Raw genomic sequence first — 18,018 nt, forward strand, 5'->3', positions numbered from 1 at the left:
CCCTGGCTCGCCAGAAGGCGGTACAGCGAGTGGACTCATCGTCATCTATATTCTTGTTTCTTTCGGTAAAGTCACGTAGAAGGGAAACAATAAAATACTAAAAAATATAAAATAAAAATATAAAGTGAGAATTTAATTGTTTTCTATATTTTTATTTTATTGTATTGTTTCCCTTCTACGTGACTTTACCGAAAGAACCAAGAATATGAATCCCTGCAGTCACGAAAGCTTTAAATCAAAATTTAATCGCCATCTGTTGACATCTGCACGGGGATAGAGCGTTGCTCCCTCGCGCAAGGCGTGGGGTTTCTCCAGGTATTCCCGTTTCCTCCCCATAATAACAAACTCCGCATGAATTGGCTGAGAACATTTTAACTGAATAAACAAAACACTCAATGTAGCAGAAGACTCGTACGAACTAAGTGTGGCTTTCCCGGATAAATAATTCATTACGTAATATTTAGTTTGAAATATACGACGGTTAACAGCCGCTACCGTGTCATGAATCCACCCCCAGCTCACTTTGGTAAAAGTCGCAGCCTGGCGCCACCTCATGGCCGCTTGCTCTCCTTGCGCGTTGCGGCAGCGACGTTGCCCGCCTGAACCGAGTGGCAACGCGACCAGTGGTCCCGCTGCTCGCCACGAGCTGAAGACTTGGGCAGAGTTCGTTCGCCTCGCTTTGCCCTCCCTCATCCCTCCTCGTCCGTCGAAGGGGCTCGGACCTCAGCGGGTTTGCTGTGCGGTCCACAGTTTGGGTGGCTCGTGTCTTAAAGTTTGTAGTTGATGGTTGCACCACCACCGGTGTCTTCGAGGAGGAACGTCCAAGCCAGGAGGTTGCAATGTTTGGGTCTCGAACGAGGTCGTAAAATATGTATAAATGCGCAGCCCTGCAATTGCTTGCAGAAGGGCCTGCGCTAGATTGCCCACCTCTGCTGAAGTTACTCATGGCCGGGTATTCAACTCGGGTCCGCTGGGTTTGTAGGTGCCGTTCGTTCGCCACGACACCACCACTCCCACAGAAGCAACTACCCCATGCAGCCAAGACCAACCCCCTCCCCCCTCATAGTCTTTACCAGACTGCAGGGGTAAGTGCTGTTTGCGAGCACCTATCAAGGCCGGCACCGAGAGGGTGGGTGGCCAACACCCCGCCCGGCCGCCTTTGTCTCCCCAGTGGTGATGCTTGCACACTGTGCTTGGTGCTCATGAGTCCGAGTCGGGCGATGACCGCTTCAGAACCACGTCACTGACGTTGGCCGCGAGCGGGATTCGTATCCTCGTGTGCGAACCGCTGCGCCTCGGCTGCCTACCAACGCTCCCCCCCACGAACACACGAAACAAACGACAAGGATCCTCCACGTAGCCTTGACAGAACGTTGGGGAAAGCGATGTAGGTGAGCACCGATCGCCAACACACACGCACGCACACACGTGAAAAGTGTAAATGTTTTATTGGCTTCAGAATCGCACGTGCTTCCGTCTTCATGCGGAACGCTCGAAAATCATCACGAACCCGACAGACTTCTCCCGAGATTCTAACCGGGTAGTGCGGGGCCCGTAGCAGATGTTATAAAGGGGCCCTAAATAAAAAAAACACAAATATTGAAACATAAATGTTTAACTTGCATAGTAAAGTTATTATATTTTTTCATTTGCTGTACAGCCAGATAATACGACAAATACCCAACCTTAAACAGCGAGTCGTTCACAAAAGTTGAAGACGGTATAGTACTATAGTAATAGAGCAAGTGCAAAATCACTGAACCGGAATTGATAGCTTGAAAGCATTTAGCACGGGGCCCTTGAAAGTGCGGGTCCCACATGTAGCCACACGTGTAGCTACACGTGTAGTCACACATGTAGCTGTGATAATCCGGCTCTGGCATCGGCACCGCCCAAGGGCAGCAGCCGATTGGGAGGAACATTGGGGAGCAGAGACGACTGTGACGACGACGGCGGCCACAGATGGTGACAGACGCACCCCCCCACCCCTCCCCCCCACCCGTCAAGTGTCACAAATCAGGTGTGCGGCGTTGAACTAATTCTCACGCGGAATCTCGCCGATTCCGCCGGTGTGAAGATCTATTCGACGTTCAGCAGGCGCAGCACCCAGGCCAGGGCCGAGGGCCCCGCGGACGGAGCGACGGGGGGCAGCCAAACCTCGAGGGCGCCCTTTGAGCTCCACTTCAGGTCATCCGGGTACCCCAGCAGCGACACCTTGTGACCGCACGCACAAAGACAAAGATCCCCCACCGTATAGCCTTCACGGACTGTTGGGGCAAGTGCTGTCAGTAGCGAGCAGCACCTACGAAGGCACGGCACACGAAGGGGGAGGGATGGCCGGCACCATGCCCGGCCGCCTTTGTCTCCCCCCCAATGCCGATGTTTGAAGCGACCAGACCCAGGACTGGTTCAGATAATCGTCACCTGTGTGTTGGTGGCCATAAGCGGGAATCGAACTCGAGCAGTCGGAGGGTTTGTAGCGTGGACACACGGACGAGCAGACACACGGACACGCAGACACGCAATTCATAATGGATATTTTGTTGGTTAGGCCCGACTAATACTTCAGCCAGATTTGTCTCGTTATGCCCTCCCACCACCTGACACATCCAAACAAAGTAAACTGTCCCTCTGGGCGTGGCTTGTCAGGGGTTTCCTGCCTTCAGGTGGCAGGAGGTCAGGGAAGGTCCACATTTTTAAAGCAGAGCGAATCATGCACCACAAAGTCCGTTACAATATTTGATTTGATTAAATGCTCTGAATGTCACCCAAGCCTGATACGTGGCGACCTGACCCTGACCTTGACCCCGACCTGACCATGACCCTGACCGCGACCTGCGGAGGTCGTTACCTGTGTGTCGGGCGTGGCCTTCACGGACGCGAGGACCAGCACGTTGTCCTTGGGCCAGGTGAGCACGCCGGCGTACACGGCGCCGCCCTTCTGCGTGTACCTGCAACCAGGTACCCAGTGCACAAAGACAAAAGATCCCCCCATATAGTAGCCTTTGACGGGCCGTTGGGGCAAGAGCTGTTAGCGAGTAGCGCCTATTAAGAACGCCGGCATGACACATGGCGAGCGAGCATCGAACTCGGGTCGCCGGGTCCGTAGCCCACCGACCAGTGAGGGGAGAGGAGACCGGCTCTGAATGCTCCCCAAGGGGTGAGCGAGTGGTGAGGAAGGGATGATGAGCGAGCGTGAGCGGCGAGCGACAGGAGCAGAGGCCACAGCGTCTTGCCGGAGGCGAGGGGGGCTGAGCGGCGAGAGTCGAGGTGGCGAGTGGCGGCGGCGAGGCGACGGCGCTCACCAAACCCCCGGCGTGGAGCTGTCGTTCTGCGCCCGCCAGGGCCGCGAGCCGTAGACCGCTTCCCCGTTGACGCGCAGCCACTCGCCCAGCGCCAGCAGCGAGCGCTGGAACACGGGCGCCACCCAGCCCTCGCGCGACGGGCCCACGTTCAGCAGGTAGTTGCCGCCGCAGCTCACCGTCTCCAGCAGGCCCTGTGGCGAGCGACGGGGGGGGGGGGGGGGGAGAGCCGCCCTCCTTTACGCCGGGGAGACTCAGATGGATGATGGCTGACGATAATGACGATAACAATGATGATTATGATGATGACAATGAAACCGATGGCGATGATGATGTTGATAAAGATGATGACGATGACGATAACGAAGACGCCACAACGACAACAATGATGATAACGATGATAAAGATGACGAGGATAACAGCGACGACTACGATGATGGAAAACAACAGCAACGATGATGACAGTGATGACAACGACGTTAACGATGGCGGTGGCGACGACGACGGCTCACCGCGACGATGTCGCGGCCGGAGAGGAGGTCGGTGGCGCGCATGTTCCGGCGGTAGCCCCAGGAGCGCGTGTCCACCGAGGTGCACATCTCCCACTTGTGCCGCTGCAGCGTGCCCGGCGCAAACTTGTCGGCGCAGTTGTAGAAGCCGCCGTGGCGGCACGACGTGCCGGCACCCCAGCGGTCGTTCACCACCACCGTGTCCTGAATGGCGCCGTGCACACGCACGCACCCACCCACGCGTCAGTCCTCATCTTACTTCATATTTATGCAGCGCGGATCTTAGCTCAAGGCGCCGTCTCTAACAGAGTTTAATAGCGGGAACACAAAATTATTGTACATTAAGGGCCGAGGAATGAGTGACCCTGACAGAAGGAACGTGGTCGGTCACGAAAGGGCTACAGGGGAGGGACGGAGTGGAGGGGCGAGGGAAGAGGAAGGGAATGGGTGACGGGGAGAACGCGTGGTGAGGCTTTGAGAGAGGAATGAAGGGAGGTCAACAAGGGGGACTGCTTAATGTACAGGGGCAGTGTTGAGTCTATGGGCAGCGTTGAGTTTATGGTGCAGTGTTGAGTCTATGGGCAGTGTTGAGTTTATGGTGCAGTGTTGAGTCTGGGCAGTGTTGAGGAGTCTATGGGCAGTGCTGAGTCTATGGTGCAGTGTTGAGGAGTCTATGGGCAGTGTTGAGTCTATGGTGCAGTGTTGAGTCTATGGGCAGTGTTGAGTCTATGGTGCAGTGTTGAGTCTGGGCAGTGTTGAGTCTATGGTGTAGTGTTAGAGTCTATGGTGCAGTGTTGAGTCTATGGTGCAGTGTTGAGCCTATGGTGCAGTTTTGAGTCTATGGGCAGTGTTGAGTCTATGGTGCAGTGTTGAGTCTATGGTGCAGTGTTGAGGAGTCTATGGGCAGTGTTGAGTCTATGGTGCAGTGTTGAGTCTGGGCAGTGTTGAGTCTATGGTGCAGTGTTGAGTCTATGGTGCAGTGTTGAGGAGTCTATGGGCAGTGCTGAGTCTATGGTGCAGTGTTGAGTCTATGGGCAGCGTTGAGTCTATGGTGCAGTGTTGAGGAGTCTATGGGCAGTGTTGAGTCTATGGTGCAGTGTTGAGTCTATGGTGCAGTGCTGAGTCTATGGTGCAGTGTTGAGGAGTCTATGGGCAGTGTTGAGTCTATGGTGCAGTGTTGAGTCTGGGCAGTGTTGAGTCTATGGTGCAGTGTTGAGTCTATGGTGCAGTGTTGAGTCTATGGTGCAGTGTTGAGTCTGGGCAGTGTTGAGTCTATGGTGCAGTGCTGAGTCTATGGTGCAGTGTTGAGGAGTCTATGGGCAGTGCTGAGTCTATGGTGCAGTGTTGAGTCTATGGTGCAGTGCTGAGTCTATGGTGCAGTGTTGAGGAGTCTATGGGCAGTGTTGAGTCTATGGTGCAGTGCTGAGTCTATGGTGCAGTGTTGAGTCTGGGCAGTGTTGAGTCTATGGTGCAGTGCTGAGTCTATGGTGCAGTGTTGAGGAGTCTATGGGCAGTGTTGAGTCTATGGTGCAGTGCTGAGTCTATGGGCAGTGTTGAGTCTATGGTGCAGTGTTGAGTCTGGGCAGTGTTGAGTCTATGGTGCAGTGTTGAGTCTATGGTGCAGTGTTGAGTCTATGGTGCAGTGTTGAGTCTATGGTGCAGTGTTGAGTCTATGGTGCAGTGTTAGAGTCTATGGTGCAGTGTTGAGTCTATGGGCAGTTTTGAGTCTATGGGCAGTGTTGAGTCTATGGACAGTGTTGAGTCTATGGGCAGTGCTGAGTCTATGGTGCAGTGTTGAGTCTATGGGCAGCGTTGAGTTTATGGTGCAGTGTTGAGGAGTCTATGGGCAGTGTTGAGTCTATGGTGCAGTGTTGAGTCTATGGGCAGTGTTGAGTCTATGGTGCAGTGTTGAGTCTGGGCAGTGTTGAGTCTATGGTGCAGTGTTAGAGTCTATGGTGCAGTGTTGAGTCTATGGTGCAGTGTTGAGTCTATGGTGCAGTGTTGAGCCTATGGTGCAGTGTTGAGTCTATGGGCAGTGTTGAGTCTATGGGCAGCGTTGAGTTTATGGTGCAGTGTTGAGGAGTCTATGGGCAGTGCTGAGTCTATGGTGCAGTGTTGAGTCTATGGGCAGCGTTGAGTTTATGGTGCAGTGTTGAGGAGTCTATGGGCAGTGTTGAGTCTATGGTGCAGTGTTGAGTCTATGGGCAGTGTTGAGTCTATGGTGCAGTGTTGAGTCTGGGCAGTGTTGAGTCTATGGTGCAGTGTTAGAGTCTATGGTGCAGTGTTGAGTCTATGGTGCAGTGTTGAGTCTATGGTGCAGTGTTGAGCCTATGGTGCAGTGTTGAGTCTATGGGCAGTGTTGAGTCTGGGCAGTGTTGAGTCTATGGTGCAGTGTTGAGTCTATGGTGCAGTGTTGAGTCTATGGTGCAGTGTTGAGTATATGGTGCAGTGGTGAGTCTATGGTGCAGTGTTGAGTCTATGGTGCAGTGTTGAGTCTATGGTGCAGTGTTGAGTCTATGGTGCAGTGTTGAGTATATGGTGCAGTGGTGAGTCTATGGGCAGTGTTGAGTCTATGGTGCAGTGTTGAGTCTATGGGCAGTGTTGAGTCTATGGTGCAGTGTTGAGTCTATGGTGCAGTGTTGAGCCTATGGTGCAGTGTTGAGTCTATGGGCAGTGTTGAGTCTATGGGCAGTGTTGAGTCTATGGTGCAGTGTTGAGCCTAATGGTGCAGTGTTGAGTCTATGGTGCAGTGTTGAGTCTATGGGCAGTGTTGAGTCTATGGTGCAGTGTTGAGTCTATGGTGCAGTGTTGAGTCTATGGTGCAGTGTTGAGTCTATGGTGCAGTGTTGAGTCTATGGTGCAGTGTTGAGTCTATGGTGCAGTGTTGAGCCTATGGTGCAGTGTTGAGTCTATGGTGCAGTGTTGAGTCTATGGGCAGTGTTGAGTCTATGGTGCAGTGTTGAGTCTATGGTGCAGTGTTGAGCCTATGGTGCAGTGTTGAGTCTATGGTGCAGTGTTGAGTCTGGGCAGTGTTGAGGGGTCTATGGGCAGTGTTGAGTCTATGTGCAGTGTTGAGTCTATGGTGCAGTGTTGAGGAGTCTATGGGCAGTGTTGCTAAATGCACAGGGGAAGTTTATTCCAGTGGTAGGGGCCCAATCAGGGAGTGGAATCGAAAACTTGGATTGGGCACAGGGAGGAGGGACAGCGAGACAGAAAATATTGTGAACGAAGATCATCACCCATCATCATCATCACCCATCATCATCAACCATTAGCAGCAGCCATCATCTATCCACAGCGGTGGTGGTATTGGTGGTGGTGATGGTGGTGGTGATGGTGGTGGCAGTGGTGGCAGTGGTGGTAGTGGTGGTAGTGGTGGCGGTAGTGGTGGTGGCGGTAGTGGTGGTGGCGGTGGTGGTGGCGGTGGCGGTGGGCACCTTGACGGGGCTGTCGTTGTAGAGCCACGCGAGGAACCCGGTTGAGTTCCAGTACGTGTCGGGGGCCTCCCAGTCCCCGTCCGACCAGATCACCTCCGGCTCGTACCTGCAACAGCAGCAGCAACAGCAGCAGCAGCAGCAGCAACAGCAGCAGCAACAGCAGCAGCAACAGCAGCAGCAGCAGCAGCGAGGGGAAACACGAGCTCTCTCTCTCTTCTCTCTCAAGGTCTCCTGAGGTCTCTCAAGGTCCCAAAACTCTCAGGATTATTTAGCTTTAGCAGGACCCGACATCAACATAAAAATAGTCCACGCATTTTCTCTGGTAAATACCGATAAATAAATAAATTTTGAGGTCCAAAGGCAGGGGGGTCGTGGGGGATCACGAACCATAACCGTGTAGGACGTCACACAGCAAGAGAGGGGGAGGCTACTGACTGCGCTGGGCCTTTGCAACCTCGGCCTGATTAGTGGGATCGTGTTGTCGTGGCCCCACAATTGTGCGCGCGCTACCAGCGTCACACCATCCCCAGTCGCTTATCACGCACGGCAGTGCCAGTCACCGTGTTAGAGAACGGCCCACAGAAGCGGACACTACGAAGCTACCTCCGAGACCCTTGCAAATGACATCTCCTCCACGAGGTTGTGGGGAGGAACTTTCCCACCCTCTCTGTGTGAGCAAGCGAAGGAGGGAGCAAGGGAGCGAGCGAGCGAGCCGTACTTGTTCACGATCTCGTACAGCTCCGGCATCGTCTTCTGCATCACGAAAGACTGCGTCTTGAAGCCGCTCTCCTTGTCCTTGAGATAGAGCGGGTGGAACCACTCGTAGAGCGAGTGGTACAGCCCAAAGTGGATGCCTCTGCACAGCAGGAGAGACACAGCGAGGTCAGCAACACTCATTAGCACCACCCTCACCACGCCAATCCCACGAATATCCACCGCATACAGTTCATCGGCGTTGTTCTGGTCGTGCCGTGCGTCGTTCGGCACGATGCCCGACGCCTCCGCCCGTGATCTGCAGATACTTTGGCGAACGGCCGCGACTGTGCCGCATTCGCGTCGTTTTACCCGCCGCGGTTTGCATCTCGCTTCCGTTGCACGCAACAAAGGGTTTGGCATCACGTCGCAATTGGCACGTGTACGGAGCGACGAATGCGACAAACACGGACCCAGCAAAAGACACGAAGCCAGCCACAGACACAGACCCAGCCACAGACACGGAGCCAGCCACAGACACGGACGTGTGAGTCAGGAGAGGCACCCTCAGGGCGGCCTCTCCACGAGGGCCGCAGGGGCCGCCGCGCCCCACGCACCGTTTCCGCACGGCGGCGGCCAGCTCTCCGACCAGGTCACGGCGGGGCCCCACGTCCATCGAGTTCCAGTTCCACGAGAAGTTGGACGGCCAGTTGGTGAAGCCCTCGTGGTGCTTGGCCGTGAGCACCACGTACCTGGTGGGTGGGGGGGGGAGGGGGAAGTGGGGGGGGAGGTGCATGGGATGGAGGGGGGCAGGAGTTCATCCCAGAAGTGAACTTTTGACCGTGATATTATTATTATTACGGCTCATAATTGATGTTTTGGGTTAGGCTAAGTTTGTTACACCATTGGAACCCCATTTGGCAGTAAAAAATATGATAATTGGTTTTTTACCCTTCTATCTGGCAACAAAACTGACACCTGGTCCAACTCATGTGAGACTAGGCTCTAAGGAAAGCTGTCTCGGGTGTGGACCAATCAACTTCAAAGACAGTGCATGTTTTTGTTTGCATTATGACTGCAGGTATTGTGGTCTATGCAAACATGACTCCTTGTAAAAAAGGTGTCAGTTTTGTTGCCAGATAGAAAGGTAAAAAAACAATTATCAAATTGCATGTTCTTTGAGTCTTTCGGTAAAGTCACGTAGATAGGTTAAATTTTAGATAGGTTCATTTTAGATAGGTGAGTTTTTTCATTAATTTTAACCTACCTACCTGACTTTACCGAAAGACCCAAATAATATTAACTCCTACAGTCACGAAAGCTTAAAGTCAAGGTTGAACAAATTGCATTGTCGCGCGCGCAGGCATTCCAACATATACCTTATAAATGCGATGGGTAAGCGAGACTTGGAAGGAAGGTGGGTCACGTAAGAACGAAAGATCACGTGCGCGCACAGACTTCACGGCAAGCCGTGTCGGGAGAACGGTCCACGTGTGACGACCGCCTGTGAGTAATCATTTACACGTGGAGAGTTCGTACAGACTGCAGGTCACGGACGGGCCACGTGTCAACTCCGTGCTCACGGCGAGACGGGAACACGGAGGTGGGGCCCGGGTCGCTCGGTGGGCCTGAGTTCGACTCCAGGTAGCTGCATATTCATGAAACTGCATTCTCAATTGTAGTGAGATGACGGTTTAAACCCGGCCGCTAATGACTGCACGTTTTAAAAAAACGTCGTCGCGTTAAATTCGATTCCGCACTTAATTTGGCTAAATTCCAGCTCTGAAAATTAAATGTAAGGGCTTGACTGCCACGCGACGAACATCACTCCCACGGGTAGAGCCGGTGGGAAAGTGCTGCCGCATACTGACTGTGGACCAGGGGTTACTTGCAGGGCTCTCGAGGGGTAGTTCTGCGGTATCCGCTTCTGTGGGGCCGCTCTCTAACCTCAAAGGGTCGCACTGCTCTCGTGACATTTTCGAATGGATGATGTATCTCTCACATGACGCCAGTCGCACAATCGGCTAAAACAGACGTAAAGTTACATTGAATCACTTATTTTGTGTAAGAGTCCATTGTGTTTCAAACATTTAACAATGCAATATGGATTTATATGGCATCTAAATGCAATTGCATACGTTAGATATGCTGTACAGACTCAGAAGGCATATTCAGAGTACTTAGAAAGGCAGTCAGTCACAGGCAGAGGAAAGAAAACAGGTCTGGAGCCTGGATCTGAACAGGAGCAGGAAGTCTACAGCACAGATGGCTGGGGAAGGGAGATCCAAACTACGAGGACAGCAGGGACGAATGGGTGACCTCCAGAGTGAAGGTCGAATGAGGGCTTCGACTGAAACCCTTGGGTGCTGGAGTAGAATTGAGAGAGAGGTGAGGTAGGAGAGTCCATGGAGGGGAGTGAGATGAGATGGGAGAGGTAGGAGAGTGCGTGGAGTGGAGTGAGATCAGGGGGAAGAGGTAGGAGAGTACGTGGAGGGGAGTAAAGTGAGATGAGAGGTGAGAGGTAGGAGAGTGTGTGGAATGGAGTAGAGTGAGATGAGAGGTGAGAGGTAGGAGGGTAGGAGAGTACGTGGCGTGGAGTGGAGTGAGATGAGATGGGAGAGGTAGGAGAGTACGTGGCGTGGAGTGAGGTCAGAGGGGAGAAGTAGGAGAGTGCGTGGAGCAGAGTAGAGTGAGATGAGAGGGTAGAGGTGGGAGAGTGCGTGGAGGGGAGTGAGATGAGAGGGGAGAGGCAGGAGAGTGTCTGGAGGGGAGTGGAGTGAGATGAGAGAGGTATGAGAGTGCGTGGAGGTGAGTAGAGTGAGATGAGAGGGGAGAGGTAGGAGAGTGCGTGGAGGGGAGTGGAGTGAGATGAGAGGGGAGAGGTAGGAGAGTGCGTGGAGGGGAGTGGAGTGAGATGAGAGGGGAGAGGTAGGAGAGTGCGTGGAGGGGAGTGGAGTGAGATGAGAGGGGAGAGGTAGGAGAGTGCGTGGAGGGGAGTAGAGTGAGATGAGAGGGGAGAGGTAGGAGAGTGCGTGGAGGGGAGTGGAGTGAGATGAGAGGGGAGAGGTAGGAGAGTGTCTGGAGGGGAGTGAGATGAGAGGGGTATGAAAGTGTGTGGAGGGGCGTGTGCGCCCATACTTGACCCCGGCGGCCAGGAAGAGGTCAGCCCACTCGCCAGCGTCAAAGAACTCGGCGCGGAACTGCGGAGCGAAGTCTGCGTACTGGAAGTCGGGGGGGTAGTTCCTCTTCATGAAGTCCACGTACTCGGGAGTTCGATCCCCCTGGCGACACGCGGATGCGCACGGGGAGTATAGGGTTTTTTAAACGTTTCACCTTTCGGAGATTTTTTTTTTTTAAAGGATAATTTTCCGATATTTTTTGGTTCGAACGCTCGGATCTCGTTTGCATCGCGTGGTAACTTTAGCCAGCAAGTGATTGATGAATTAAATGAATAACATGTAGTCGATTATCATTTATAATACAGTTTTGGGTTAGTTCACGTTAATATATAAATGTGTTGTTAAACCCGCCACCACCCGACACAGCCAACTAGTAAGGGTTGTCACGTAAACAGAACGTGGCCAATTCGTCACCAGTACAGCACTAGTGTGTAGTGTAGTGTATAGTGTAGTGTATAGTGTAGTCTATAGTGTAGTGTATAGTGTAGTATACAGTGTAGTGTATACAGTGTAGTGTATAGTGTAGTATACTAGTAGAGCACTAGTGTATAGTGTAGTGTATAGTGTAGTATACTAGTACAGTACACCGGTGTGTTGGAGAACCAAACCACATTTACCATCTGAATACGACGTTTCGGCAGTAACTGCAACAAGCTTCACCAGGCGACAGATTTGTACGAGTAACAAATTGGCCACGTTCTGTTTACGTGACAACCCTTACTAGTTGGCCGTGTCGGGTGGTGGCGGGTTTAACGACACATTTATATATTTACGCGATCTAACCCGAAAAAAACCCCTCTATTATGGATAATATTGGCCGCGAAAGAGTTCGTGTTAAATAGATTATTGTGGAGTTTATTCATCAGATTGATTGCTTCCATCTGGATGCAGCTCTTACCCTGGCTCACACACACACACACATACAGACAAAGACTACCCGTATAGCCTCAACAGACTGTTGGGGCAAGTGCTGATAGGGAGCGCCTATGAAAGAAAGGGGGGGGGGAGGGGGGGTGGTGGTGGTGATGATGACCAGCACCACGCCCGTCCGCCTTTGTCTTCCCGTGCACGCCCGCTCACCTGCCAGTGCCACCAGAACCATTCGCTGCCGAAGCTGGGGACGGAGAAGATCCCCCAGTGTAGGAAGACCCCCACCTTGGCCTCGTCAAACCAGGCAGGCAGCGGCCTGGCGTCCAGAGACTCCCAGTTCGGGCTGTAGGGGGCCGTGCCCCCCACAACCACAGAGGACGTGCCCCCCACAACCACAGAGGCCAGACACAGGGTGAGCGTGAGCGCCCAGCCCTGCAGCTCCGGGAAGAGTCGCTGGCCCATTCCTGCGGGCCACGTGCGTCCCGGATGACAACACGGAGAGAGAGAGAGAGGGAGCGAGAGAGCGCTATCCGAACCGGTTTTCTGGGGTCTGCCCCCCCCCCACCTCTTTACACCAACCCTGCAATGACCAGCGCGGGGAAGTATGGCCAAACCATCCCCGACGGCCCACGTAGACGAGAGACACACGCGACGAGACGCTTCGATGTCGGCTGTGGATTGATGAAGGGCTTTGGTCGACTGCTGTTGACTGCAATTTGTTGCTTGCGACTGTCGGGGCCGGCTTGCTGCTGCTGCCGCTGCTGCTGTTGCTGGCGACTAAAGTTGCTTCCTCCTCTCCCCATGGCGATTCGATTCCTCCACATCGCTCGCTTCCTCGAAAGGTTTCGATTCCCGAATCGATTCTTGTTAACAAGCAGAGGCTGAATTTTTCGATTTAAAGCTTGCGTGACTGCAGGGATTCGTCTTCTTGGTTCTTTCGGTAAAGTCACGTAGGAGGGAAATAATAAAATAATAAAAATAAAACATTATAAAATAATAAAAATAAAACATAATAAAATAATAAAAATAAAACATAATAAAATAATAAAAAATAAAACATAATAAAATAATTCTCACGACGTTTCGGCCACAACGCAAGCAGCCGTCCTCAGGTGAAGAACATTCAGACCGCTGTCTTGCCGACAGACCTGTTCTTCACCTGAGGACGTCTGCTTGCGTTGTGGCCGAAACGTCGTGTGAATTATTTTATGTTTTATTTTTATTATTTTATTAGTTCCCTTCTACGTGACTTTACCGAAAGAACCAAGAAGAAGCAGAGTCTGGGCGCAGGCAATCCACAAGGTAGCGGGCGAGCGGCCAGCAACGAGCAGCACCAACGTGGTCGCAATGATGACGGGGGATGCCGACGTTATTGTCGTGGTTAGAGGTTGGGCCGGGGGGGGGGAGAGACGACGATGGTGGTGATGGGAGCAGTGCAAGGGAATAAGCAGAGAGAGAGAGGAGTGAGTGAAGTGATATGCGGTGTGGTGAGTAGGTGGGTGAGTTGGTGATTGGGTGAGTGAGTGAGTGTGTTATAACTTGCAGTGTGGTGAGTAGGTGGGTGAGTAGGTGAGTGAGTGAGTGAGTGTGTTGTCACTTGCAGTGTGGTGAGTAGGTGGGTGAGTTGGTGATTGGGTGAGTGAGTGAGTGTGTTGTCACTTGCAGTGTGGTGAGTGGGTGAGTATGAGTGAGACAATCCGTGGGTGGGAGTTTGAGTCGGTTGGTGAGTAGGTGTGTGAGCGAGAGGGTGAGTGAGTCTGGATGAGTGGGTGTGAGTGACAGTGAGTGGTTGAGTAGGTGAGTGGGTGAGTCATTGGATGATGATTTGGTACAAGTGTGGGTGAGTGAATGAGTGAGTGGGCTACTGAGTATATGGGTGAGTGACGAGGTGAGTGGGTGAGTGAGTGGGCTACTGAGTAAATGGGTGAGTGACGAGGTGAGTGGGTGAGTGAGTGGGCTACTGAGTATATGGGTGAGTGACGAGGTGAGTGGGTGAGTGAATGAGTGAGTTGGTGTTGGCATGACCTGCTTCGTGCCAGTTGAAGTGTGAATGAGACGTCACAGTAAGTGACTCGTAGATGAATGGGGGGGTCACGTTGTGGGCAGTGCAGCCAAATCCGTCGTTGTCACTGTAGTACTGCACTTCTATGCTCCCACATCCAAGGTTCACCAACCAGCGTGGTTGAAGTGTGGTCAAATCAAATCGCTCCCCGCGTCCCGCGTCTCCGGGCGTGAGAGGCATTCGCCTCGCAGTGGAGAGACGTGACTTGCCGCAGCGGCCTCTAGCGGGCGGTCTCGTGAATTCGCGGCTTTGCGGCGTTCCATGCGAATCGAGACGCGTCGATTAAAACTGCGGAAAATGCGACGGATCGTGAGCGCGAGACGTGCTTTTAACCCCGATAGATCGATTGTATACGCTCTCTTGTTTGTACGCACGGAGAATGACGTGAATTGAGTTTGCCGGTCTCCCCCGTGCATCAGCACCGATAGCAATTCCGCTCAGAATCGTGTTTGCTTTGCACAGGTTTCGGTCAGCCTTCGTCTGGATGATCCCCCCCCTCCCCACCAGATCTGACGTGGGATGCGGTGGGCACGTGCCCGTCACGCGCCTCGTGGTCGACGCTCACGTGATCATCTCGCGCGTGGAATTCAACCCCAACCCGGCCGCCCTTACAATAATAATAAACCATCGTCACCATCAGTTACCATACCTGTCAACCCCTTCTCAGTGCCCTACCTTATTACAGACCAGTTCAGACCTGATTGGTCTCAGCGTTCATCCTACAAAGTCCCATGACAAGGGAGAAACACGAACAGACTAAATAATGTTGCCCATATTGAAACTGCTGTACGCCGTATGGACCTGAAAAGTAAATTTCCCTGTACTAGAATACGGGGTAAACCGTATGGGTTGACACGGTATGAGCAGAGCCGGCCCAGCCACTAAGCGACCCTTGCAATTGCAAAGGGCCCCGTTGCCAGCAGAGGGCCCCCTAGAGTCACTGCTAGCTAGTGGGTGAAAAAAATCATACATCAAAGGGGCCTCCAACCAAATTTTGCTTAGGGCCCCCAAAGGTCTAGGGCCGGCTCTGGGTATGAGTTACCATCACTGCCCACAACCAAACCGCCAAGGTGGCGAGATGTTAACTACCTCGCCTGGTATGCATGAGGTCGTGGGTTCGATCCAGACCCTGAAACCTGCTATATATTTGGAGTTTGCGTGTCTCTCTCATCATCATCACAGTGGCTAGGAGATGTTAAGTACCCTGCTCGGTATGCAGGCGGTCGTGGGTTCTATTCCGACCATGACGCCTGCTGCTGTGTATTTGGCGTTTGCGTGTCTTTCTCCACGTGGTCGCGTGGATTTTTCTCCAGGTTTCCTCCGGGGTTTCCCTCCACGTTTCAATTCCACATCACGAGTTTCGAGTATTTGGCTGCAATAGATTTCCCCGTGATGACGAAGAGCCACTTCGCTGGGCTACCATTGATGGGCAGGTCGCTTCTTAAAAAGAGCTACATCGCTCAGTGGGCCTTACCTGGTCAAATAAAAGGTTTTAGTTTAAGTTAGCACTATACCGTCACGAAACGTCGTGAGAATTATTGTATTATGTTTTATTTTTATTATTTTATTACTTCCCTTCTACGTGACTTTACCGAGAAAACCAGGAAGATGAATGCATACCTGCCAACCCATACGGTTCACCCGGTCCGTACGGGCGTACTGCCGATTCAATGCGGGCACCAATTTGTTTCGCCCATTTGTTTGTGTTTCTGCCTTGTGATGGGCCTTTGTAGGATGAACGTTGAGATGTATAAGGGGCACGGGGTGGCCAATAAGGTCTGAATTGGTCTGGAAGAAGGTAGGGCGCTGATAAGGGGTTGACAGATTTCCGGAATACCTCCGGCACAAAGGCGTCTCGAGAAGCATCACAGAAGGCCGTACATGATTTTTATTCTTGATCGTTGCGCGTTCAGATCGGGGTTTGATTATTTTTTTTAAATCGGTCCACATCCATTGCTTTTACATTTTGTTGCCTTTTTATTTTCCGGTCACAAACTAATGAAGACACGGGCAAAATAAACGAGTCAACTCTCGATTATCTGGGGTCAGGTGAGAAAGAGGGTGGGGGGGGTGGAGGCTTGTGGGTTGGGCAGTTTAAAACAAGACACACGTGCAATAATAACACCACGTGTGTAAAATAATCCTACAAAAACATATTTGCGTAATAAGATCCGCCACCTATAGTTCCAGTTGAATGTTGTTGGACCCGGTGGGGTCTCGAGAGACAAAGACGTGAGTCCCACCGTCGTGTTTCTTAAACGTAAATCGGGAGATTGTTTTAGTTTTTCAAATCCTTTATATTAAGTTCACTTGCTTGCTTGCTTGCGCGCTTACGACCGTACAAATCTTTCGGTCGTTTTTAACCCACTTCCCGTGATCCAATCGAGCTGACATTTTGCACACAGACTCGTTGTGCGTGACAATTTATTTTCGTGAATTTTTTTCTCCAAAATTTTACACTTTTTAGGAAAAAATAAATTATATTTAATTACCAATTGCTTAATGGTGGCAGGCAATCATCTGACCCATAGGTGGCAGCCATCTCAAGCCAGAGGACGAGAGGACTCTAGCCGCCACGCATATAAAGGATTTATAGTGAAAAACTTTGTTTTTACGGGTTAATTTTTTACCTGCCCACGTGTTTCCAGTCCACGTGGGCAAATACTCCATGGCCGTCGATGGGTCGTTGGGTGGGTGGGGAGGGTTGGGGGAGCAGCGTGAGGATATTCCGCTCGTTCATTTGTTTTCTGCCCGCGAGGTACGCTTAGATCCGCAAACCTGGGTAAATAATCGAGAGTTAACCGTGTACGCTTTCTGTTAAAGGGGCACGTCGCATATCCGACCGGACCACTTAACCGCCCGCAGGTGCAGCGCCGCACGCTGTCAACAGCAGTCGCTTGCCATGGATGTTCGTTCACACGCGGACTTGCGCCCTTAAACCTCGCGTGCATTCGCGCACTCGTGAAGCAACGGCGAAGCATCGCCCCCCGTGTGTTCGAAGGAGTTGTTATGTCCGTCACCATTTTTTTTGTGCGAACATCACATTTCCTACAGGTGCTCGCGTGTTCAATCGTTTTCGCGTATTTCACCTAACGTGCGGTGCGCGAAAGAAGTTCAACATACGTACACGTACAACAGCAGCAGCAAATCCGTGCCCAGCCAGTCGGGTACCAGTCTGGTATGCCACAATGTGCTGCGTATTGTATCGTCCGTTTTTGTTGCTATCGTTACAAAGTAAATCAGCGAGGCGCGAGCAAATAAAAGAGCGACTGGCAGGCATCATGAGCTCAGGGTTATATCGCAAGGGCCCACACAGTCAAGACCAGATGCCACTGAACACAGACAAAATGCCACGGCACGACACAGCTTGAGAACACCTATAGCCAGCCCCCATACCGTCAAACGAGGCAGCTGGCTCTGAGCCCGTGGTGGCAATTCCACGTTCCCATGGACGGGGGTCAGTATATCCACAGTACGACCGCAAAGTTGGTCAACTTTCCGCAAAGCGGTGGGGTCTACTTGTTTTATTGACCCACAAAGATGATGGTGGTGCTGGTGATGATGACATTTCGTGATGTGTTCATCAGAATGAAGTGGGTGATTCTATGCCAATGATAGTTGGTGATGCCAATGTTGATGATTATGCTGACATTTGGTAATGTGATTATGCCACTGATGATGCTTATACCGTATTTGGTAATGATGCTGATATTTAATGATTTGTGGCGATTGGTATTTAATTAGCAGTGATTGTTAGTTGTGATCGGTATTTATGATTGGTGGACAGGTGAAGCTTGAAATGTGATGATAGTTGGTAATGATGCGATGATGCTGATATTTTCCAATTGTGTGAGATGGTGGTGGATGATATGATTATGGTTGATGGCTAATGACGGTCTCGGGAGACCCAGCTCCATTCCACTTCACTTGACCCCACGGGGTCACAAATTAAGACCCAGACGACAA

The 18,018-nt window shown here is 52.0% G+C and overlaps 2 protein-coding genes across 3 annotated transcripts in view; one reads left to right on the top strand and one right to left on the bottom strand.

Moving 5' to 3' along the window:
• CLU (clusterin) overlaps nt 1-18,018 on the top strand; it is a 184,685-nt gene that overhangs the window by 29,061 nt on the left and 137,606 nt on the right. The gene's annotated exons all lie outside the window — the stretch shown is intronic.
• On the bottom strand, nt 1,450-12,824 carry FUCA1 (alpha-L-fucosidase 1). 2 transcript variants are annotated; one of them, XM_078866477.1, is made up of 10 exons: nt 12,201-12,824; nt 11,080-11,222; nt 8,559-8,693; nt 7,967-8,104; nt 7,249-7,354; nt 3,815-4,015; nt 3,306-3,496; nt 2,852-2,951; nt 2,047-2,214; nt 1,450-1,577 (listed from the first exon to the last, which is right to left on the bottom strand). In XM_078866477.1, exons 1-9 carry the CDS (start codon nt 12,450-12,452, stop codon nt 2,080-2,082), a joined length of 1,401 nt encoding a protein of 466 aa, XP_078722603.1. In that variant the 5' UTR covers nt 12,453-12,824; the 3' UTR covers nt 1,450-1,577; nt 2,047-2,079. The 2 variants fall into 2 exon arrangements, with proteins under 2 accessions (XP_078722603.1, XP_078722601.1); XM_078866475.1 differs by having other exon boundaries at nt 1,450-2,214.

Source organism: Lampetra fluviatilis, chromosome 22 (genome assembly GCF_964198595.1).
Source record: "Lampetra fluviatilis chromosome 22, kcLamFluv1.1, whole genome shotgun sequence".
Classification (NCBI taxonomy): Eukaryota; Metazoa; Chordata; class Hyperoartia; order Petromyzontiformes; family Petromyzontidae; genus Lampetra; species Lampetra fluviatilis.

Bases quoted from the DNA above. Each gene is read 5' to 3' on its own strand.
- FUCA1 (XM_078866477.1), bottom strand. From the start codon at position 12,452: ATGGGCCAGCGACTCTTCCCGGAGCTGCAGGGCTGGGCGCTCACGCTC. The intron at 8,694-11,079 runs GTATGGGCGCAC...CCCACCCACCAG, and splicing joins TTCCTGGCCGCCGGGGTCAA to GTACGTGGTGCTCACGGCCA. The intron at 7,355-7,966 runs GTACGGCTCGCT...CTGCTGTTGCAG, and splicing joins CTGTACGAGATCGTGAACAA to GTACGAGCCGGAGGTGATCT.